At 61.7% G+C, this 22,895-nt stretch overlaps 1 protein-coding gene across 1 annotated transcript in view; it reads right to left on the bottom strand.

Moving 5' to 3' along the window:
* SARDH (sarcosine dehydrogenase) overlaps positions 1–22,895 on the bottom strand; it is a 58,279-nt gene that overhangs the window by 17,970 nt on the left and 17,414 nt on the right. The window contains exons 8-15 of the mRNA XM_066366759.1: positions 19,615–19,701; positions 19,288–19,378; positions 17,485–17,626; positions 15,454–15,537; positions 13,201–13,314; positions 8,272–8,410; positions 4,470–4,583; positions 769–916 (exon numbers count right to left, since the gene is read on the bottom strand). Coding sequence (XP_066222856.1) covers positions 769–916; positions 4,470–4,583; positions 8,272–8,410; positions 13,201–13,314; positions 15,454–15,537; positions 17,485–17,626; positions 19,288–19,378; positions 19,615–19,701 — 919 coding nt within the window. The remainder of the gene's footprint in view (positions 1–768; positions 917–4,469; positions 4,584–8,271; positions 8,411–13,200; positions 13,315–15,453; positions 15,538–17,484; positions 17,627–19,287; positions 19,379–19,614; positions 19,702–22,895) is intronic.

Genomic DNA, 22,895 nt, shown 5'->3' with positions numbered 1-22,895 from the left:
ACTGTGCGTCTGCCCTGTGTCCCCGAGCGGCTGCCCACAAAGCAGCTACAACTCGGCCTGGGAGAGAGGCGGCCAGTCCGGGACCAGCTCAGGAGATGTTGGCACGGGGCTGGCAAACCACAGGTGCCAGTTGGTGGCTTTTAACACCTACTGTCCCCGCCCCCTGGTCTCCCCCTCTGCCGCCCAGCCAGAGGGACCTTCCCAAAGCGCACACCTGCCCAGGGGCCCCTTGGCCTCAGACCCTCTTGAACAAGGACCTTCCGGGCTGTGGTTCCTCTGGGTGGGAACATTCTATAAACAGTAACAGAATGAATGAACGAGTGATTGACCCGGCCACACACCACTATCAGAGGTATTCGGGGGGGTGTTTAGACAGGGGCAGGTGACTTCTCAGAGCAGGCTGTTATTCTCAGCTCAGGCAGCAAGCAGGACCTGGGCCTGGATCTGCCTACTCACAGAGGTGTATGTAATTCTTGGACTGGATCAATATCCAGAGACCCCCACGGGCCCTTTTGTGACCCCAGAATCCTCAAACACTGATTCACCGTAAGATTCGGTCTGATGCTCACATTACGGGTTTTTCTGCATTTTGATGTTTTGGAAAGGATTTATGTGGCACATGGTATCTCTAGCGTCACCAGGTCATTTAACGAACCAGAATATCCCATTGGGGACCAAGAAACGGTTCTGCCCACGGGTCCCTGTCGGAGGGACTACAGTCAGGGTCCCAGGTGCGCCCAGGTACGCGGCTCCCCGCCCCCTCCTCACCTGGCTGGACCTTGGATGCTGATCATGCCCAGGTCCTCCGAGCTGTCGATGAGCTGGCACCGGAACCTCTGGTCCTGCAGCACCGTGGTGATGTGGGACCAGTTGTGCTGGGCCACAGCCCCGCCCACGGCCAGGTAGAAGCCGTCCCCTGGAAGAGAAGCGCTGGCCTCAGAGCTGGGCTGTGGGCGGGAGGCGGCAGGTCAGCGAGGATGGCCCAAGGCCTCCGGTTGAATGACAAACGCGCCTTCCCTCGAACACACGTGAACGACCACCGGAGCACAGCGTGTCCCCCCCCGGGGCTCCCTGGACCCTCACTGCACACGGGGACTCAATATGAGACCCTCCCTGGGGGGGCCGGGGTGTGGGACCCCTGAGGACTGCACGTGCCACAGGAGCACTTTTCTGAGCCTGCCTGGAGCTTTCGGCGCTTTCCAAAAGGCGCCCGATCGATCGGGGAAAGCGTGAGAGCCGGACACCGTCTGGCAGCGGGAGGGTCTGCGTCCCCCCTCAGCCGGCGCCAGGCAGCCCGGGCCGCGTGGCTGCCCCTCTCTGAGCCCCACGTCCATCCTCACCAGCCTCCGCTCTCCCCGTGTTCCCATCCCCCCGGGCACCCTTCCTTGTCCGTATCAGGACCTGCTGGGGACAGGCCCTGGTGGCCCTGGCCTCCTCTGGGCAGCCATCTCTTATTAGAAAACCCACAGGGCATGGCCCTGAAGCCAGCGGTCAGCCCAGGTCCAGGCCTAGCCTGCAGGGTGGGCGGGACAGAGAGGGCATCCGAGGGCCGAGGCTATGGGGGGCTCGGGGTGTGGCCGGGCGCGGTGGGCTGGGGACACTGAGCGATCGCTGATGTTTCCTCTGGGCCTGTAAGTCACTCCGTGTGGGATGTGAGAGATCGTTCACCACCCCAGGTCGGCTTGGCAGCTGCTCTGTGCACAACCCGGACGGAAGGCAGAACACCACGTCCTCTCCGCTTAGGGACGGTGTGAGAACAGGTGTGGCTGGCAGGTGCAGGCAGCGCGCATGTGTAACGGACATGCATATTCAGAGCAGGAACCATACCGCGTCTGACGCTAAAAATAAAACCCAGTCTCCACGCTGTTCTCCCGTGTGTAGTGGCGTCCCCGGGACCCAGAGTCCACTCCGCAGAGCCTCCTGGACATAGCTCAGGGGTCGCTCTGCCTCCCTCCTCACAGCGCGTGCCCTGGTGGTCAAGTGCCCGCCACGTGCCCACCTCCCGCCGGGCAGCTATTTGATTCAGAGGCCCCAGCCTCTAGGAAAACCACATCTCGGACCAATGAGCACCTTCCTTTCCCCTCACGTCCAGAGCCAGCTCACCCCCCACGCTCCCCACCCTGCTGCTCAGACCATTGGGGCCAAGAATCCACCAGAACCATCCAGGAGGGCAAAGCATGGTGCGCCCTGGAGCTGGCTCCGTCACAGAGCGCTTTCATGACAACGTCCCCTTGTGAGGGCAGACTAGCAAGGTCCCCAATGCCCAGACAGAAAAACTGAGGCCGGGGGAGGCTGCTCGCCAGCCCTCTGGGTACTTCCAGGTTCGCACTTGATTCCCAACGGCCGCTCAGAGAAGCGGGCCATGGAGCCAGGCGGTGGCGGAGCCTGGCCAGGGACTCTGGGGCCCTGCACCCTCCCCGAGGTCCCCCCGACCTGTCTCCATAACTGGACTCACTCTCTAAGGGGGGCGCCCGGGCCTGGGACTCCCCTCTCACGGGGGACGGGAAGCAGACGACGCTGCCACCAGCCACCCTTCTCCAAAGTGCTGGCCGCTCCGCCCAGCTCTGTGCAGGCATCTCAGCGCTGCTTCTTTCTTCCACACCTTTCTAGCTCTGGCCAGACATCGCCTCCTCCTCCAGGAAGCCTTCCTCAACCTGGCTCGCTGCTTCCCAGGCCTCCCACAGTCCTTGCCCTCCCATCTCCCGCACTTTCGCCCAGTGCTCTAACCGTCTCCCCCTGCGCCTGTCTGTCCACACAATCACTGTGAGACCCTGGAGGCCGACCAGCCTCCTGCATCCCCCACTCCATCAGCTGCCCGGGGTCCACAGACGATGGCTGAAGAGATAAGTGGGTGGATGCTCCGTTCATTAACTAGGCACACGTGCCCTGGCTAAGACCACGGCTTTCCTGGTCTCTACATCACTCATGGCAGGAGGGACGGACCGCTCACCCTCCCCAAGCTCTACAGGCGCCCAGGAAACCCCTCCCCCACACTCACAGCCTCATGTCCACCAGCAGCCTCTGGTCAGTGAGGGCTGTCTCATGACACTGATTTCTGCCGCCTCCTCCGAGAACCCACCAGTCCCCAGCCTGCAAACCAACCCCAAAGGACCCCGTGGGCAGTGCAGCAACCCTGCTCCTCCCCTCCCGCCCCCCACTAGAAATATAAACCCCTCACGGGCCAGAACCTGCAGTTCCTCGCCCTGAGCCTGACACCCAGGGGTGCCTAGCAGCGGCCACTGCCCTGACTAAAGGCCCCTCCTGGCTCCACCTCCCCGCCCGGTGCCCAGGCCACAGCTCGCCCGTCCCCGGGGGCCCTGAGCCCCAGTGAGGCCTCAGATAAAGTGCCAGCCGCAGAGCCAGGTCCGGAGCTGGGGCTGCCGGGCTTCCTGAGTGGGCTGACCACGAGCCTGACCCTTCCCCTCACGGTGCCCAGGCCACAGCTCGCCCGTCCCCGGGGGCCCTGAGCCCCAGTGAGGACTCAGATAAAGTGAGCAGAGCCAGGTCCGGAGCTGGGGCTGCCGGGCTTCCTGAGTGGGCTGACCACAAGCCTGACCCTTCCCCTCACGGTGCCCAGGCCACAGCTCGCCCGTCCCCGGGGGCCCTGAGCCCCAGTGAGGCCTCAGATAAAGTGCCAGCCGCAGAGCCAGGTCCGGAGCTGGGGCTGCCGGGCGTCCTGAGCGGGCTGACCACGAGCCTTCCCCTCACGGTGCCCAGGCCACAGCTCGCCCGTCCCCGGGGGCCCTGAGCCCCAGTGAGGCCTCAGATAAAGTGCCAGCCGCAGAGCCAGGTCCGGAGCTGGGGCTGCCGGGCGTCCTGAGCGGGCTGACCACGAGCCTTCCCCTCACGGTGCCCAGGCCACAGCTCGCCCGTCCCCGGGGGCCCTGAGCCCCAGTGAGGACTCAGATAAAGTGAGCAGAGCCAGGTCCGGAGCTGGGGCTGCCGGGCGTCCTGAGCGGGCTGACCACGAGCCTGACCCTTCCCCTCACGGCGCAGTTTGGCAGCTCCGAGAGCCACATCGTTGACACCTGTCTCCTCTGCAAACGCAGCCTCAACGGGCCCCCTCCTGGGACGCCCGGTCCCTTCCGAGGACCTGCCCCAGCTTGAGACGGGGAGTTACAAGCGGGGACTCAGAAAGCGGATTCAGCAGAGACGTTCCCGGCTGCAAGGAGCTCACCCCCCACCCCCGCGTGGGAGGCGTGGCCTCATTCTCCGCTCCCACTGTTCCCGCGGGAGAGCCCAGCACGCCCACGCCACGCCGCGCAGAAACGCCACGGTGTGGACAGTTCAAAGACATAATCCCTGAGTACCCAGAGCTCCAGCACCGCGGCCCCGCAAAGCCCGCGTCCGGTTCGGGACCTCTGCTCTCCCGGCCCGTGGCCCTGGCTGCAGCGGGCACCACGGGTCACCACGGAGCAGCCGCGCTGGCAGGCCGTCCCCACCCACTCGGCCGGTTCAGCACCTCCTACCTTCGAAGGCTGGGGCGAGGGGGGCGGCCTCGGGCCCGGGGGCCAGGCGGCTGACGGTCAGGTCGCTCTCGGTGCCCCCGCGCTGGTTCAGCATGCAGGTGTAGACCGTGGAGCCTGCGGCAGGAGGGAGACCCGGTCTGTGCCGGCCCAGAGCCCGGGCCGCTCGGCACAGGGCAACGCCCGTGAGTCGGGAGCCATGTGTGGTGGGACGCCCTGGGGGGCCCCCAGCTCAGGGACGCCACCCTGCTGGAGTGTGTGTGTGTGTGTGTGTGTGTGTGTGTGTGTGTGTGGTGGGACGCCCTGGGGGGCCCCCAGCTCAGGGACGCCACCCTGCTGGAGTGTGTGTGTGTGTGAGTGTGTGTGTGTGTGTGTGTGTGTGTGGTGGGACGCCCTGGGGGGCCCCCAGCTCAGGGACGCCACCCGGCTGGAGTGTGTGTGTGTGTGTGTGGTGGGGCGCCCTTGGGGGGCCCCCCAGCTCAGGGACGCCACCCTGCTGGAGTGGCCTAAACAAGGACCGGCAGGCCACCGGGCACCACCATCCTCAGAGGAGGACCAGGAAGGAAGCTTCCTTCCGCCTGAAATGCCCGACACTGACTGCCCCCAACCCCACCCACCACCCTTTAAAGCTTTTAGGGGCAGGATTCTCATCTCCTTCACTGTGGTGCTCCGAGCCTTGTACCTCATAGCAGAAGCTCCGTAGGTGTCTGTTCAATGAATGGGTGTGTGATGGAGGCTGGGGGTGGGGTGGGGGGGAGGGGGAGGGGACACAGGGGTGAGGGGTGGATGGATAGGGTGGGGGGGAGGGGGGGAGGGGATGCAGGGGTGAGGGGTGGATGGATGAGATGGGGAAAGGAGGTAGAGGGATGCAGGGGTGAGGGGTGGATGGATGGGGTGGGGGGAAGGGGGTGGAGGGGATGCAGGGGTGAGGGGTGGATGGATGGGGTGGGGGGAGGGGGGAGGGGATGCAGGGGTGAGGGGTGGATGGATGAGGTGGGGGGAAGGGGTGGAGGGGATGCAGGGGTGAGGGGTGGATGGATGGGGTGGGGGGAGGGGGGAGGGGATGCAGGGGTGAGGGGTGGATGGATGGGGTGAGGAAGGGGGTGGAGGGGATGCAGGGGTGAGCGGTGGATGGATGGGGTGAGGAAGGGGGTGGAGGGGATGCAGGGGTGAGGGGTGGATGGATGGGGTGGGGGGAGGGGGGAGGGGATGCAGGGGTGAGGGTGGATGGATGGGGTGGGGGGAGGGGGGAGGGGATGCCGGGGTGAGGGGTGGATGGATGGAGTGGGGAGAGGGGGAGGGGATGCAGGGGTGAGGGGTGGATGGATGAGGTGGGGAAAGGGGGTGGAGGAGATGCAGGGGTGAGGGTGGATGGATGGGGTGAGGAAGGGGGGAGGGGATGCAGGGGTGAGGGTGGATGGATGGGGTGAGGAAGGGGGGAGGGGATGCAGGGGTGAGGGTGGATGGATGGGGTGAGGAAGGGGGAGGGGATGCAGGGGTGAGGGGTGGATGGATGGGGTGAGGAAGGGGGTGGAGGAGATGCAGGGGTGAGGGTGGATGGATGGGGTGAGGAAGGGGGAGGGGATGCAGGGGTGAGGGGTGGATGGATGAGGTGAGGAAGGGGGTGGAGGGGATGCAGGGGTGAGCAGTGGATGGATGGGGTGGGGGAGGGGGGAGGGGATGCAGGGGGGAGGGGTGGATGGATGAGGTGAGGAAGGGGGTGGAGGGGATGCAGGGGTGAGGGGTGGATGGATGAGATGGGGAAAGGGGGTGGAGGAGATACAGGGGTGAGGGGTAGATGGATGGGGTGGGTGGGGGAGGAGGGGGAGGGGACACAGGGGTGAGGGGTGGATTGATGGGGTGGGGGGAGGGGGTGGAGGGGATGCAGGGGTGAGGGGTAGATGGATGGGGTGGGGTGGGGGAGGAGGGGGAGGGGACACAGGGGTGAGGGGTAGATTGATGGGGTGGGGGGAGGGGTTGGAGGGGATGCAGGGGTGAGGTGTGGATGGATGGGGTGGGGGAGGGGGAGGGGATGCAGGGTGAAGGGTGGATGGATGGGGTGGGGGGAAGGGGGGTGGAGGGGATGCAGGGTTGAAGGGTGGATGGATCGGGTGGGGGGAAGGGGGGTGGAGGGGATGCAGGGGTGAGGGGCGGATGGATGGGGTGGGGGAAGGGGGATGGAGGGGATGCAGGGGTGAGGGGTGGATGGATGGGGTGAAGAAGGGGGATGGAGGGGATGCAGGGGTGAGGGGTGGATGGATGGGGTGAAGAAGGGGGTGGAAGGGACAAGGGGTGAGGGGTGGATGGATGGGAAGGTTAGAGGACAGTTGGGTGGAAGGAGGAATGGATGAAGGGTGAGTAGGTGGATGGAGAAGTGGACAGGTGGGTGGGCAGGTCGATGGGTTGTGGTCAGATATCTGGGTGGAGTGGACTCACAGGAGCACTGACAAAGGTGAGTGGAGGTGGACTGTGGGTGGGCAGGTGGGTTGGTGAGTTGGCTGGATAGATAGATGTGTTATGGGTTGAAATGTGTCCTCAAAAGGGGATGCTGTAAGTCCTAATGTCCAGTATCTGCGAATGTGACCTTGTTTGGAAACACGGTCTTGGAAGATGTAATTGTGTAAAGAAGAGGCCATTAGTGGGGTCCTAATCCAATAGGACCGGCGTCCTTATGACGAGACGAAATGCAGGGAGCAGGCCATGTGACCGCAGAGGCAGAGACTGGCGAGACACCGAGGAGGGCCAGTGGCCGGAGGCTGGGAGAGGGTCAGAGGCAGTGTGGCCCTGACTGCACCTTGCTTTAGGACCTCCAGCCCCCAGAGCTGCACCCATCATTTAGGTCATGTAAAGCCAAACTAATACAGATGGGGATGGGTGACATGTGGGTGGCTGGCAGGGTGGGTAGGATGGTGAGTGGGTAGGTGATAAAACAGGAGATGGATATCCCAAATATTACATGGGACGTACTTACATTGAATTAAAATTATTGACCTTGGCAGGATGGCTCAGCAGTAGAGTGTCAGCCCAGCATGTGGAAGTCCGGGTTCGATTCCCGGCCAGGGCACACAGGAGAAGCGCCCATCTGCTTCTCCACCCCTCCCCCTCTCCTTCCTCTCTGTCTCTCTCTTCCCCTCCCGCAGCCAAGGCTCCATTGGAGCAAAGTTGGCCCAGGCACTGAGGATGGCTCCATGGCCTCTGTCTCAGGTGCTAGAATGGCTCTGGTTGCAGCAGAGCGACGCCCCAAGATGGGCAGAGCATCGCCCCCTGGTGGGCGTACTGGGTGGATTCCAGTCAGGTGCTTATGGGAGTCTGTCTCTCTGCCTCCCCACTTCTCACTTTAGAAAAACTCAATCAATCAATCAATCAATCAATCAATAAAACGATCCATTCTTTACCTAAAGTCCAAGTTTAACTGAGGACCCTCTATTTCTACTTAATTCTGGAAGCACCCTATTTGTGGAGAGCACTCCTGTGGGGGGGTCAATGGGGGGCGCCCCAGGGTCAGGAGACCTTGACTGAGGGCCTCGGGTCCTTTCCAGAACACAGTGAAAGGGAAGAAAGGGCTGGGGACAGAGAAGGAAGGGAGGAAGGAGGGATGCAGGGAGCTGCACACGCCCCGGGCCTGGGGACGGCGGGGAGGCTGCAGGGACGTGGGCCCGGGCCCAGGGCCCGGCCGAGGGGCAGAGCCGTGCACCGGAGGAGCCCAGAGATGACAGGCTCAGCTGCCACCTCGTTCCAGTGCCCAGGAGTCCTGCCTGGCACTGCAGCGTGACGGAGCGTGACCTGCCCCAGGCCCTGTTCGTACCTGGGGGTCGGCTGACGTCGGCAGAGAACAGCCAGTCGGCAGCCTTCCCGGCGTCCAAGCCCACCAGGTAGAACTTGCCGAAGTAGGACATGTCGAACACGGCCGCGGCCCCTCTGCAGGCCAGGCACTCCTGCTTGATCTGAAAGGTGCCAGGGGTGGACGAAATGAATGCCAACTCTTCACAGCTCTGAGACGGGCCTCCCTCTCAGGAGCACGGGGCACCGGGGCTCTATGCGGCCACCTGCTCCGAGCCTCCCCTCCGTCCTCTCTGCTCAGAAACACCATGACATTCTTCTCAAGCCCAAGGGACACTCCCAGGGTAGCTAGCACGTCGGCCATGAAACCAGATTCAATACTTAAAGGGTAAAAATCACAGACAGTACGTTCTTCCTATGACCACAAAGGAGTTACGTTAGAAATCTATCAGAAAGACATTGGACAATTCTCGTCAACTTAGACAACACACTCCTAACCCATCAAGATCCGGAAGAATCGCAAGGGGAATTAAAAAAAACACCGTTGCGACGAATAACAAAAGACACGTGACGTGTGGAAACCGATGGGCCGGAGCTGACGCCACGTCTGCAGGGGCCTCTGTACCCCGCCAATGCGGATCTCAGAGGAGGCGCTGACAACTCAGGAAGCTAATCTGCTCTGAGAAAAGGAGAACAGAGCTAGTGAGACCCAAAGCAAGCAGAGGGAAAGAAATACTAGAGATGGGAATGGAGAGAAATGAAAGACAGGATAGGAAAACAGAGAAAACCAATGAAAGTTTGTTCTCTGGAAAGAGGGGCAAAATCGGCAAACCCTTAGCTAGACTGGCCAAGAAGAAAGTACTGGAATCAAAAATAAAAGGGCCAACATCCCCAGTGTGCAGATGTTCTGGGTTTGATTCCTGGTCAGGGCACACAGGAGAAATGACCATCTGCTTCTCCACCTCTCCCTCTTCTCTCCCTCTCTCTCTTTCTCTCTTCCCCTCCTGCAGCCAGGGGTCCATTGGAGTGAGTTGGCCCCAAGCACTGAGGATGGCTCCATGGCCTCTGCCTCAGGCACTAAAAATAGCTCGGTTGCCAAGCAATGGAGCAACGGTCCCAGATGGGCAGAGCATCACCCCCTAATGGGCTTGCCTGGTGGATCCTAGTTGGAGCACATGCAGGAATCTGTCTCTCTGCTTCCCCTCCTCTCACTGAATAAAAATTAATTAATTAATTAATTTAAAGGGCTGACACCACGACTGACTGATGGAAACAAAAAGGATGACAAGGAGCACTTGAGCAACTACCCCGCCAACAAATTAGACAGGAAATGGACAAGCTCCTAGACAGACACAAATTGCTGAAACTGACTGCAGAAGAAATAGGAAATTCGAACAGATCTATATAACAATGACAACAAGAAAGACAGAATTAGTCATTTAAAACTTTCCACAAAGAACAGCCCAGGTCAGGATGGCATCCCTGCTGAATTTCACCCAACTTTCAAAGGCGAATGAATACCAATTCTTCACGGCTCTCAAAAAAGACAAGAGTAGGAAACACTTCACCAACTCACCCACAAGGCCAGCCGTACCCAACGCCAAAACCAGACAAAGGTATTCTAAGAAAGCCAAAGACTCATGGACCTCCTGCACAGAAATGCAAGCATCCCCAACAAAATACCAGCAAACCAAACCCAACCAGGTATAAAAAAACAAGGATCACACATCACAAGTAGGATTTATCCCAGGAGTGGGAGGCTGGTTCACGTCAAGTCGAGTGATGTAACACACCCTCTTAATAGCACAAAGGACAAAAACCACATGGTCATCTTAATAAGATGCAGAAAACGTATTTGACAAAATGCAACACCTGTTCATGACAAGTTCTCCAAGTAAGCTAGGAACGAAAGGGTAATTCCTCAACCTGGCACACGGTGTGTACAAAACCCCCACAGCCAACACCCTACTTCCCGGTGAAAGACTGGGCGGTGCCCCCTAAGCTGCAGCAAAGAAAGGGCTGCCCACTCTGCTACCCACCCCCCACTCAACACGGCGAGGAGGCCCTAGTCAGGGCACGCAGGCGAGAAGAAGAAAAAGGCATCCGATTGGAGAACGAAAACTACCTCTCTGTGCAGACGACACAATCTTGCATGTAGAAAATCCTAACAGACCCACTAAAAACCTAATAGAACTAATAAAATGATCCTCCGAGGTTGCAGAATACAAGGTCCATAGACAGCAATAAACAACAACAAAACACTGTATTTTTTATACACGAGCCACAAACAATCAAAAACAAAATTGAGCCAGTAATAACATTTACATCAACAGGAAGAACTTTAAAATGCTTATGAATAAGTTTAATAAAATAAGTGTAAAACTTGATTTAAAAGCTAGAATATATTCTTGAAAGAAATTACAGAAGACCTAAATGAATGGGAAGACAGACAGTCCATGTTTACCAAAGACTTAAGAATTGCCAAGGTGAAAACACTCCCCAAATTGAATGACTGTTTCAGCAGAGTCCCAACCAAAAAGCTCAGATGGCTTCCTGGCAGAAATTGACAAGCTGGTCCTAAAATTCATATGAAAATGCGAGGAACCCAGAGTATTTAAATATAATCTTAAAAAAAGAACAAAGCTGGAGGACTCACACTTCCTGATTTCAAAACTGACTGCAAAGCGACTGTGATCGAGACAGAGTGGTGTAACATACAGACAGATGTGTAGATGAATGGAATAGAGCTTGGGGCCCAGAAATAAACCCTCACATCTATGATTTTCAACGAGGATGTTCGGGCAACTCAACAAGGGCGGGGGGCAAGCTTCCACCGATGGTGCCAGGACAACTGGATGTCCACACTCTCAAGAATGAGGTGGGACCCCTACCTCACACCGTGCACAAAACTTAAGATGGATCCCAGACCCAAGTAGAAAAGCTGAAACTGAACCTCTTAGCGAAAAGTATGAGAGTCAATCTTTGTGGCCTAGGAAACGCTTTCCTAAACATGACAGGAAATGCACAAAGGACAGAAGAAAAAGTTAAACCGGTTGTACTTTACCAAAATTGAGAACTTCCGGGCTGCCAAGAGCACCATCAAGAAAGTGAAGAGACCTCCCCTCCCCCCACAGAACGGGAGACAGTATGTGCCCATCGTTTATCTGACAAAGGGCTTGTAGCCAGCAGACATAAAGAACTCCTATAACTCAAAAAGAAGAAGGCAAAGAACACAGTTTAAAGATGAGTCGAGCATATGAACAGACATCTCTCCAAAGAAGCCACACAAACGGCCGAGGAGCTCAGGGAGAGAGAGACTAACACCTCTTAGTCATAGAGGGGTGAAACTCAAAACTCAAACCTACACGGTACTGTCTCAGCCCCTCCAGGACGGGGGGAGTCAGACAGACAATGCCAAGCGCCGGTGAGCAGTGAGCACCGGGAGAAACCAGAGCCCGAGACTCCGCTGGCGGGGACGCTGAGTGGTGCGGCCCCTTCTGAAGCCAGCTGGTAGTTCCTCAGAAATGTGACAGGCGGAGGTACCGCACGACCCAGCGATTCCTCCGCGAGATATCTGCCCTAGAGAAATGAGCGCGTCCATCCACGCAAAGACGTGTGCATCCGGCAGCATGCACAGCCAAAACGCGCCAAGAACGCGAAGGTTCCTCCACGGACGAATGCGTCAATAAAACGCAGTACACCCTTGTCCTGGAGTATCGCTCAGAGTAAGAGGTGAGCACTGATGCTGTCTACAGCACGGGTGGACCTTGAAATCCCTACGCCAAGCGGGAGACAAGCCGGTGAGAGACCACCCACTGTGCGATTCTGTCTGTACGAAATGTCCAGACCAAGTCCATCTAGACAGACGGAAGGAAGGTTAGTGGTCGCCCAGGGCGGGGGCGGGGTGGAGGGATGGGGAGTGGCTGCTAGTGGAGATGGGGATTCTTCTGGGGGCGGGGTGGGGGGGAGATAAAAATATTCCAAAATTAGATTGTGGTGGTGGTGATTGTGCAACCCTGTGAAGTTATAAAAAGCACTGACTTATCTACTTTAAATGGATGGGTTGCGTGGTGTGCGGATTATGTCGCAATAAAGCCGTTCTTTTAAAAAGAAAAAATGAAACGCCCCCATTCCCCTCCGCAGGGTGGGCACGTGACTGGGCAGGCTCTCCAGGTCCCTATACTTCACCTCTTTTCCTACGTGAGCTTCCCTTTCAGCCCACCCCGACTTTGCTGGAGAGACAGCGCCCAACCTCTCCGGTCAGCCACGGGGATCGGACATGTCCATGTTCTAACGTGGTCATTGCTTACAGAACGGCAAAGAGGTTGGCACTGTTCTCCCCACAGAAGCTGCCCATGGGAACTCCCCGTCTGGTGCAGGCTTGGGGGGGGGGGGGCGGCCCGGCCCCCAAGACCTCATCCCCTCCGCCCCGCAGGACTGGGAGCCAGGCACTCGGGCAAGGGCAGTGAGCCGCCAGGTGCCCTGCCTGACCAGCCTGGCCTGCCGCTTCTGGGGTGAGAGGGGCAGCGAGTAGGCCCCAGACCGCTGACCCTCCCCAGGGCGGTACCCTCCACGCGTCCCCTGGAGGGGCTACTCCGCGTGACCTGCGGGGGGGAGCCCACTGCTCCCGCCTGGAAGGAGGCAGTCATCACTCACAAAAGCTCACGCAGCCCCCAAAACAGCTCCCAGTTCTGGACGGAGGCTCAGAGAGGTGACGACCCTGGCCTGAGGCCACACAGCCAAACCCAGACCCGGGCCTCGGGCCTCAGCGCTGGCAGAGTCTGGGTACAGACGCAGGAGCAGTGCGGGGGAGGAGACAGCCTCACGCAGCGTAGGACGGCCCGGGAGCCTGGGCAGGACCTCCGCGCAGCCGGGAGGGCCAGGCCTGCGGGCAGCCCGCTGTCGCCCACGTCAGGGGTGGGGGTGGGGACGGCGAGGGGCCACGGGGGCTCACCACGTCGTGGTGGGGCGGGAAGTCGAAGGTGTACTCGTCCGCCAGCAGCCGGTTGTAGGCGTAATCCTCATGCGCCTGGTTCCCGTAAGCCCCATAGTAGTCGTAGTGGAGGACCTGGGGGAAGGGGCGTGGTCACCCGGGATCCCCCCTTCCTCCCTCCCCCCTCCTCCCTCCTCCCCGCCCCACGCAGCACGGCCTGGCAGGCTCTGGGCTGCTCCCACCAGTACAGAGACACAGGACAGGCCCTGCCCTGCCCAAGTTCCCGGATAGCGTGGTAAGTGTGGTGGGGATGGAGGCGGGGTCGTGGTGGTGGGTTCCAGTACTCCACAAATGACACTTGGGTCCTTGTGCTGGTGGTGGCAGTAGCAGTGGGTCTTTGAGCCATATGGGTCCCAGGAAGATGGTGAGGAAATTGGGTGACCTCAAGGTGTGGACAGACAGGGTAGTAGGAGCAGAAACGGGGTGACCAGGACCTCAGGAACACCATCCAGGCTTTCAACTCAATCCAAGGCCCTTGTGGGGGGTGGGGTGGGGGGCCAGGGATGGGGAGGAAGGAGTGGGCTGGCCCAACGCTGTTGCCATGACAACATGGGACCAAGTCCCGCTCAAAGTGCCTCCTCTCCACAGGAGGAGGACCCTTTCTACAGATGAGGAAACTGAAGCGCAGGGAGAGGAAAACGTGTCCCGGGTCACAGGTGGGCACCCGGCAGAGCCTGGCATGACCCCAGGTGGCGGGTGGGCACCAGAGGCTGGTTCCGCAGCCACCAGTCCTGGGCTCTGCCGGCTGCTCTGAGGGATGCCCCTCCTCCTGATGGACCCCTCCCGCTCAGGGCAGGGTGTGAGCCAGCCCGCCCACCCCACCTTTCCACAGACAGCAGCTGGATGTGAGGTTCTGACCAAGTCGGGCCCTCTGCTTCCCAGCACCCGCTCAAGCCCTGGCCTCTGGAGGGGTCCGTGTACCAGAGCCTCTGCAGGGAGTCCTCTCCCTGGCCTGGCCGGGGGTGGCTCCCACTGGCCCCTGAGGCCTCAGAGGGACATCTCAGTCCCTGCAGCCTGGCCGGGCGTCAGGGACTTGGGGGACGTTTACTCACCAGGTGCCCTGGCCTACCAGGATGGCTCCCAGGTGGGAGCCTGCCCATCTCGGGGCCAAGGGTGTGTCCCACTCCAGTCTCCCCTCCTTGCCCAGGGACGCCGGGTGGGGGAGAGGGACTTCCAAGGACAGAGACCCTGCTGGAACGCAGGGGTCTCCCCAGGGCGCTGCCCAGGCCCTCCTCCCAGCCTGTCCTGTCCCCAGGGGCCCCATCCTCTCAGTCCCCAGGGGCTGCTGTGCCATCTGGTGGGCTCAGAGAGCTCTGTCTCCTCCCGTCTCCCAGGTGGCTCCACCCCGTGGTTTCACTTAGGGAGGCCCTGGGCTCCCGTGTGGAGCCTGTGGGTCCCTACAGGACAACAGGAGAAGGAACCGTGTCCCATGAGACTCTGAGACCCCCCCAAGCAAAGGCCGCTAGGGAGCTCTGGCTCCCAGCTCGCCTGACAGTGGCCTGGAACACTCCTTGGGATGCAGGTTGCTATGGAGATGGAAGATGGGTTGAGCTGGAAAGGGACCGGCAAATATAGCCACAGGAGAGGGATTTTAATTTGTTCAAATCAGTATCAAATACTCCCCCCCCCCCCCTTGCTGGGCTTAAAAGCCTCTCATCACCTGCCTCTGAGGACCGGACCCAGGGGCTGGCAAGCAGGATGGTTCTGACTCTCTTCTCCGAGGGCCTGGGGGCCCTGGGAGGCACGGGGGGCAGGGTGCTGGGGAGCCCCCAGGAGGGTACCCAGAGGCCAGGATGCTGTGCGAGCCCAGCTTACAAACTCACACACAGAATGCATCGTTTTCCGCTACGCCCCCCCCACTCACATAAACAGTTACAGTTGCCAAAAATATAGGCACCAAATGGTGAGAAGATGCTCTGATTTCCCCTGCAAACCAGGGTGTCCGTACGCTGCCACCTCGCTGTGGGACACCAGCTTCCCTGGGGGCCCACTTGGACCATGAAAGCCCCCACCACCCCCGGCCCCTGTAGGTGGTGAGTGACACCCAGGGGCGCCTCTGCCCAGGACGTGCCCCGAAGTCACGGGCAGGTTGGCAGGGCTCAGCCGCCCAGGGAGGGTCAGGTTCCACTAGTGGTGACTATGGCAGGACGCGCAGCCACCGTGGGCAGGTGTTGGGGTGAGGGAAGGTGGCTGTCATGGGGGGGGGTCACTCACCGGAGCCGTGCCCCCAGGGGTAAACCATCCTGGCCGCTCCCAGCCATGCCGTTCCTGGAACACGCAGCCTCGGGCGAGGAGCTCCTGGGGGGGGGGAGGACAAGCACCCTTCACACGGGGTCAGACACCCCCGAACGGGGCGGACAGCAACTGAGCCTGCCACTTTCTACCCGAGGGTGCAGAGGGCAAGGAGCTCCTGGAGGGTGGGGGTGGGGGGGGGACAAGCACCCTTCACACGGGGTCAGACACCCCCGAACGGGGCGGACAGCAACTGAGCCTGCCACTTTCTACCCGAGGGTGCAGAGGACAAGGAGCTCCTGGGGGGTGGGGGGGACAAGCACCCTTCACACGGGGTCAGACACCCCCGAACAGGGCGGACAGCAACTGAGCCTACCACTTTCTACCTGAGGTTGCAGAGGGCAAGGAGCTCCTGGGGGGTGAGGGGGACAAGCACCCTTCACACAGGTCAGACACCCCTGGAGGGTGGGGGAGGACAAGCACCCTTCACACGGGTCAGACACCCCCGAATGGGGCGGACAGCAACTGAGCCTGCCACTTTCTACCGAGGGTGCAGAGGACAAGGAGCTCCTGGAGGGTGGGGGAGGACAAGCACCCTTCACACAGGGTCAGACACCCCCGAACGGGGCAGACAGCAACTGGGCCTGCCACTTTCTACCGAGGGTGCAGAGGGGAAGGAGGCCCTCGCACCCAGTGCCAGGACGCAAGGCCCGGCTCCCGCCCTAGGGCCCCCCCAGCCCCTCCCCCGCCCCCCGGCATCCCTGTCCCCCTGGGAATTCCCAGCCTGTAGAATGACCCTCTGCTATGGACTAAATTGCTGACCCACAAACTCCTACCCGGAAGCCCCAACCCCAGCGTTAACTCTGAGGAAGGGATTTGGGTGAAATGAGGTCATACGAGTGAAGCCCTAATTTTTTTTTTTTTTTTTTTTTTTTTTTAGTGAGAGAGTCAGAAAGAGGGACAGATAGGGGCAGATAGACAGGAAGGGAGAGAGATGAGAAGCATCAATTCTTCATTTCTGCTCCTTAGTTGTTCATTGATTGCTTTCTCATATGTGCCATGACCAGGGAGCTCCAGCAGAGTGAAGGACCCCTTGCTCAAGCCAGAGACCTTGGGCTCAAGCCAGCGACCATGGGGTCGTGTCTATGATCTCATGCTTAAGCCAGTGACCCCACACTCAAGCTGGATGAGCCCACGCTCAAGCCAGCGACCTCAGAGATTTGAACCTGGGTCCTCTGTGTCCCAATCTGACGCTCTATCACTGTGCCAACACCTGGTCAGATTAAAGCCCTAATCTTTACAGGGACACACCACTGCTCTCTGTCCACCAGCACAGACAAGAGAGGAGATGGCCACCCAAAAACCAAGAAGAGCCAGTCAGCTGGCACCTTGACCTGGACCTCTAGTCTCCAGGACCCGGGGAAATAAGTTTCTGTTGCTACAGGCCCCAGTCTGCAGTACTGTCATGGGGGCCCAGCCATCCCATTCCTGGGTGTAACCCCAGAAGAAATGACAGCAGGGACTCCTGCAACTCTCCGGGGAGGACAGGCGTGGAGCAGGCTCCCCATGCAGGAGTGCGTCTCCGCAGCATGCCGCCATCTGGCTGCGCCCACCTGATGCAAGGCACCCCGCCTGCACCTGCCCGTGCACCTGCCCCTCAGAACCCCCAGCTGCCAGCAGGCAGGAAGACACTCAGATGTGCGCTCTGAGTGCCTTCTGTTAGCGAGCACCTGGGGGTGAGCCAGCCACCTCGTCACCAGCTGCCCGGCAGGTGGGGCCCCGCCTGCACTGTCACCCCGACACCCCGCACTCCCCGACAGGGACCCCGGCTAGCACAGGGCGGGCACCTCGTGTAGGGGGTCCCTCCTGCACTGTCACCCCGACACCCCGCACTCCCCGACAGGGACCCCGGCTGGCACAGGGCGGGCACCTCGTGTAGGGGGTCCCGCCTGCACTGTCACCCCGACACCCCGCACTCCCCGACAGGGACCCCAGCTGGCACAGGGCGGGCACCTCGTGTAGGGGGTCCCTCCGCATGTTGCGGCCGGCCAGGGGCTCATCGTGGGGGAAGACGACAGAGTAGTTCTTGGCGTAGGACTCGTGGCTGCGCTCGCGAATCCAGCGGCGGTTGTCCGTGAGCGAGTGATGGAAACGCCTGTCATGGATGGAGTGCGGGCCGGTCACTGGCCGTGGAGGCCTGGCAGGCAAGGGCCGGCCGGCCGAGAACCGGGGATCCAGGGCGAAGCCCGGTCCTCATTCCCTCCAGCGGAATCCTCCATGTGGCTCGGACGTCAGCAGGAGTTCCCGGCTCTCCGTGCCCCCACCATGGGGCCTTCGGCACCCCCAGACCTTGGTGAGCTCAGCCTCCTCACCTGCAACCCCCCGCCCCACCCCCACACACAGCCCCTCCTCCAGCCTCTCCGTGGGCACAGCTGCCAGAGCCGCCCGACAGCTGGCTTGTCCATCTGGCCTCCTCGATGGGCCTCAGCTGCCCCGGCCAGACTGCACTGCTGCTGGGCTGGAGTCAGACCCCTGGCCCGCCTGTGTCAGGGGCCCCGCCGACCCCAGCTCACCCAGCCTCCCCACCTGTCCTTCCTTCCCCTCTCCACTGGGGGCCTCTCCCTCCTCCGGGGCCACCTCCTCCCCGGCTTCGTCCTCACGGGCTGGTGTTCTGTCCCCAGCAGTTCCTGTCAGAACCTCACCAAGCTGACAGACTGTGAGTTTACACTCAGTTCTACAAGTATGACTTTCCGACCCGATTGGGAGACGGGGGTGGGGGGGTGGAGCTGTTATGAGAATGAATATGACCAATATCACCAGTAACTGCTGTAGTCTAAAGAGCTATTTCCAGCGCAGGCCCAGGGCTGAGGGACAAGGCCCCAGCCCACCGTCCAGACCTGCCTATGAGTGCCTGTGTCACTGGCCCCAACTCCAGGGCCACCAGGACCCCTCCTCGGCCTCAGCTCAGCTGTGCTCAGCGCTGCCACGCGCAGACCTGTTGCCGAGGGCTCTGCCTGCGCAGACCAAGCAGGACGTGCGTCGTTACCCCGGGTCACAGTGAGGACACGGCTCAAGGTCCCTCTGATCTGTGCCGCTCAGCCTGCAAGGAGGCCGTGCCGCTGGCCACCCACTCCAGCTGCCCGGCTCCCAGCCACCCCGCACGTGCTAATGACGGCCGTCCTAGCTCAGCCCCTCCCTGGAAACCAGTGCAGTCCCTCCGGCTCCCCAGGACTCGGTCTCCCTGTCTGCAAAGTGGGCGGACTGGATCCCGCAGCTGATCCAGGAGCCGTCCGGCGGGTCAGGCAAGACACGGGACTGGAGATCCCGGACACTTGCCAAAGGGCCACGGAGCGGCCACACCCAGGCACCCTCAGCTCCCCGCTCCCCCGCTGGGCGCCTTACCTCCCTTTCTTCCCTCACTGCCTCCTCTTCCTGGAAGCCCTCTGAATTTCAGGGAAGGCTCCTTTCTCAATAGCCCTGGCTATTTACCCCCCCACCCCGCACTGGGCCAGATCCTAGTGCCCCCGGTGAGGAGGCGACCCTGCCCCCCGCCCCACCCCGCCCCGGGCCAGGTCCTAGGGCCGCCCCCCGCCCCGCCCCCTGCCCCACCCCACCCCGGGCCAGATCCTAGGGCCCCCGGTGAGGAGGCGGCCCCGCCCCACGCCCCACCCCGCACGGGGCCAGATCCTAGGGCCGCAGGTGAGGAGGTGGCCCCGCCCCCGTGGCCCCGCCCCCTCCCCCCCCCCCCCGCACGGGGCCAGATCTTAGGGCCGCCCCCGCCCCGCCCCCCGCCCGCAGCTTCCGGTGCAGACGTGCCTGATGTCATAGCCGTACATGTCCTTCTCCGGGCGCCCGTGGACAATCCAGTGGGCCAGCTCCTGCCCGCAGCCGCCGCCCAGCATCATGCCTGCGGGAGTGGAGCCACAGGTCCGCGGTCCACCCCAGAGCTCCTCGCCCCGGTTCCGTGCCCGTCCCGTCCCACGGGCAGCATCTCTCCCCACGCCCCCGGGTCTCGCAGCTGGGACGTGGGGGCCTCTCCTGCCTCCACCCTTCACAGGGCACAGGACTCCTGGGCCAGCCGCCTCACCCCACCTGGGGCAGCTCTGAGAGAGGCCACGGGGGTGGGGAGCTGCCCGCACTCACCCGCACTGTTGAAGCCGCAGCCCAGGAAGAACCCTCGGACTTCTGGCGCCTCCCCCATCAGGGGCTTGTGGTCCGGGGTGAAGGACTCTGAAAGGAAGGCGAGGTCTGGGGCTCCCTCCAGGCTGCACGCACCTGGGTGGGGGGTCTCCTGAGAGGGCAGTGATTGAGGCAGGGGCCTGCAAATGCCTCCTTCATCCAGACCCCCGTTATCCTTAACACCCAGCTCAATGCCACTTCTTCCAGGGAGCCTCCCTTGATTGCTCCCGCCACATTCCCCTGAGGGCCTCAGCATTTACTACCAGAACCCTCCGACCTGAGCCAGGTTCTGTCGTGTTGGGTACACATTTGTCTCATAGCTATCACCATCTCCCGCTGATAAGGGGCCTTTCCCTGAGCCCCCATCATGGCATATGGCTCCCCCTCACTGCACCAGCTTTCTGCTGTGTCATTGATAGTCACTCCTACCCACTGGACCATGAGCACCCAGTGGGCAGGGCCTGGGCTTTGCTCAGGGCCCAGCAAACAGTATGTGCTTCATAACTGTTCATTGACTGAATAAATGATCACAAGTTCTTTGGAAAAGGGGACCGAGGTTCTCACTTCTGGGCAGCCAGCGTGCCTCAGGCAGAGGCCAGGACATGGAGGGAAAGGGACCCTTGGGCATATTTACAAAGAGCTGGACTTGGCAGTCATAGTCCTGGGTGCTAAGCCCGGTTCACCCCTTCCTAGCTGTGTGACCTTGGGCAAGGCGCTTCACCTCTCTGAACCTTAGTCCCCTCATCTGTAAAATTGGAATGACGGTACAGACCTCCCAGGGCTGTGAGTTAATCTGTCTACGGATATTTGCAGCCCTCTGTATGGGCCCAGGGCTCAGCCCTGGGAGTCTGCTCTGGACAAGTCCCACCCACCCCTCGGGGAGCAGATGGAGGAGGGGGGGGGAACAGAGGAAGTATGTAAATGAGCAAAAAACGGAAAGTCGAGGCGGTGGGAGAAGGGGTCTCAGGTGACTGCTGGGCTGCCTGCCCCGCGCAGCCCTTTCTGGCGGGCAGTCCTGTCCTGGGTCACTGATGAGCACATTGGGTGGCTCTGGTCTGATTTACCCCGGGTCACCCAGTTAGTGAACCGTGGACCTGGGGCCACTGGTCAGGGCTGCCTGGCCCCCAGCCGGAGCTCTTCACTGCCGCTCCCTGCGATCACCAAGGCCTGACCTAGGCGGGCAGTGTCTGAGCTGAGGGAGGTTTCCAGGGAGCAGGAAAGGCAGCACCCTGGGGGGGGGGGGCAGGAAGGTGGCTGCAGGGGAGGGCAGAGCTCCCCTGGGGCAGCCCTGGGGGAGGGTCAGGTGGGGGGGGTTGGGAGAGGCTGGGGGGGCTCAGGGGAGATGGGGGGGGATGGAGGCTGAGGCCACGTCCCTTGACTCCAGGATGGGGATATGTCCAGGCCTGGTGGGCGGGCGGGAAGTTCTGACGACCTCAGAAGGGACATGAGGGACCAGCCAGCGGAGCGCCCTTTCAGGGGACAAGGGTCTCTTGAATGTTTAACAAACAACTGAGCAACACAGAGACACTGGGTGCACAGGACTCCGGCCAGCAGACAAGACCCCGCCCTGGCTCTGACCTCCTGACCCTGGAGGGAGAGCTCTGCCCGGCCCTCACTTCCCCGAAGTCAAGGGGGGCCTGGGACTCCCCTGTTCTGTTCCAGAGGCCAAAGGCCCCGACTGTGCTGGCCTCCTGGCAAGGAGAACCACCGATTCCCCCCAGGAACCTCCTCCCACAGCCGGGAAACCGCAGCTCCTCTTCCCGGTGAGGCTCCCTGGGGGCGATGCCCCCCGGGCTAATTACACTGCAGGGCGGCTGGGTTATCCGTGCCCCTGGGGTTGTTCCAGGCCAGTCCCCAGGGAGGCTTCGGGGAGCTGTGAATCATCAGCCTGCTCCCACTTCCTGCGCCCTGAGTCTCAGGGTGCTGCCAGCCTGCCCCCTGCGGGTGGCCCCTGCACCCCTCCATTGCTCCCTGGGAAACGGTGCCTCTGGTCAAAAGGCTTCCTTAGGCCCCAGACAACGGATTAAAAGGCTCGGGCCGGCGGCTGTGTAGACATCCAGTGTACCAGGATGGAGAGGGATGGACACCCAGGCAGGCCACAGCCCCTGGAGGTTGGGACCCTTCCCCTCTCCTGTCTCAGCGCCCCCTCACTCCCAGCGTGGCCTGGGGTGTCGGTCTACCCCCTGGCCTCTGGCTGTCCACGCCCACCCCTGGGACTCCGCAGTCCATGGGCCCAGGCCCCGCCTTGCACCTGCATGCGGTTTCTCCTCTTGGTCCCGTCCCTGCTGCGTAGGGCTCTGTCCCCGTCCCACAGACGACGCCCCGAGGCACAGGGAGCTCAGAGCCTCAGACACCGCTTCCTCGCTGACCGCTCGCCACAGCCCTGAAACGGGTCCCGGCTCCCTCTCTCTGCCCATTGGTTGAGGACTAAAGAGCGCCCGTGTGTGTCAGGAAGGAGGGGTGACGCCTGTGTGATTCTGTGGGGACCGTGGGGGGTGGCTTGTCTCCGGCCCACCACACGCCCCCCGCCCGGAACACCCCCCTCAGGGCTCGGTCTGGCTGTCCCTTCTCTGGACAGCCCACCACGCGCCCCCCGCCCGGAACACCCCCCTCAGGGCCCGGTCTGGCTGTCCCTTCTCTGGACAGCCCACCACGCGCCCCCCGCCCGGAACACCCCCCTCAGGGCCCGGTCTGGCTCTCCCTCTGGACAGCCCACCACGCGCCCCCCGCCCGGAACACCCCCCCTCAGGGCCCGGTCTGGCTGTCCCTTCTCTGGACAGCCCACCACGCGCCCCCCGCCCGGAACACCCCCCTCAGGGCCCGGTCTGGCTCTCCCTTCTCTGGACAGCCCACCACGCGCCCCCCGCCCCGGTACTCCCGTCACAGCCCCTGCCCCACGCGGCTGCCGTCACCTAGCTGCCCCGGGACCAGCCTGCCAGACTGCGTGGGCCTATCTCTGCTCCGACGAGGTGCTGGTGAGCATGAGTGGCACACGAATAGGTGCTGGTCACTGGCAGCTGCTGGACTGAACCAGAGTCCTGCCCCAGCATCGGGCTCCGGAGCCAGCTCGGGCCCTCCTGCCTCCCGGGGACTACCCCCAGCCAGGACCCCTGAGGCCCCAGCCTCGGCCCCTGCCTCTGCATCCTGGGACCAGCTGCCTCCCAGGGACCACCCCCAGCCAGGACCCCTGAGGCCCCAGCCTCGGCCCCTGCCTCTGCATCCTGGGACCAGCTGCCTCCCGGGGA

Source organism: Saccopteryx leptura, chromosome 2 (assembly GCF_036850995.1).
Source record: "Saccopteryx leptura isolate mSacLep1 chromosome 2, mSacLep1_pri_phased_curated, whole genome shotgun sequence".
Lineage (NCBI taxonomy): Eukaryota > Metazoa > Chordata > Mammalia > Chiroptera > Emballonuridae > Saccopteryx > Saccopteryx leptura.
This window is presented reverse-complemented; position numbering and strand designations above follow the sequence as displayed.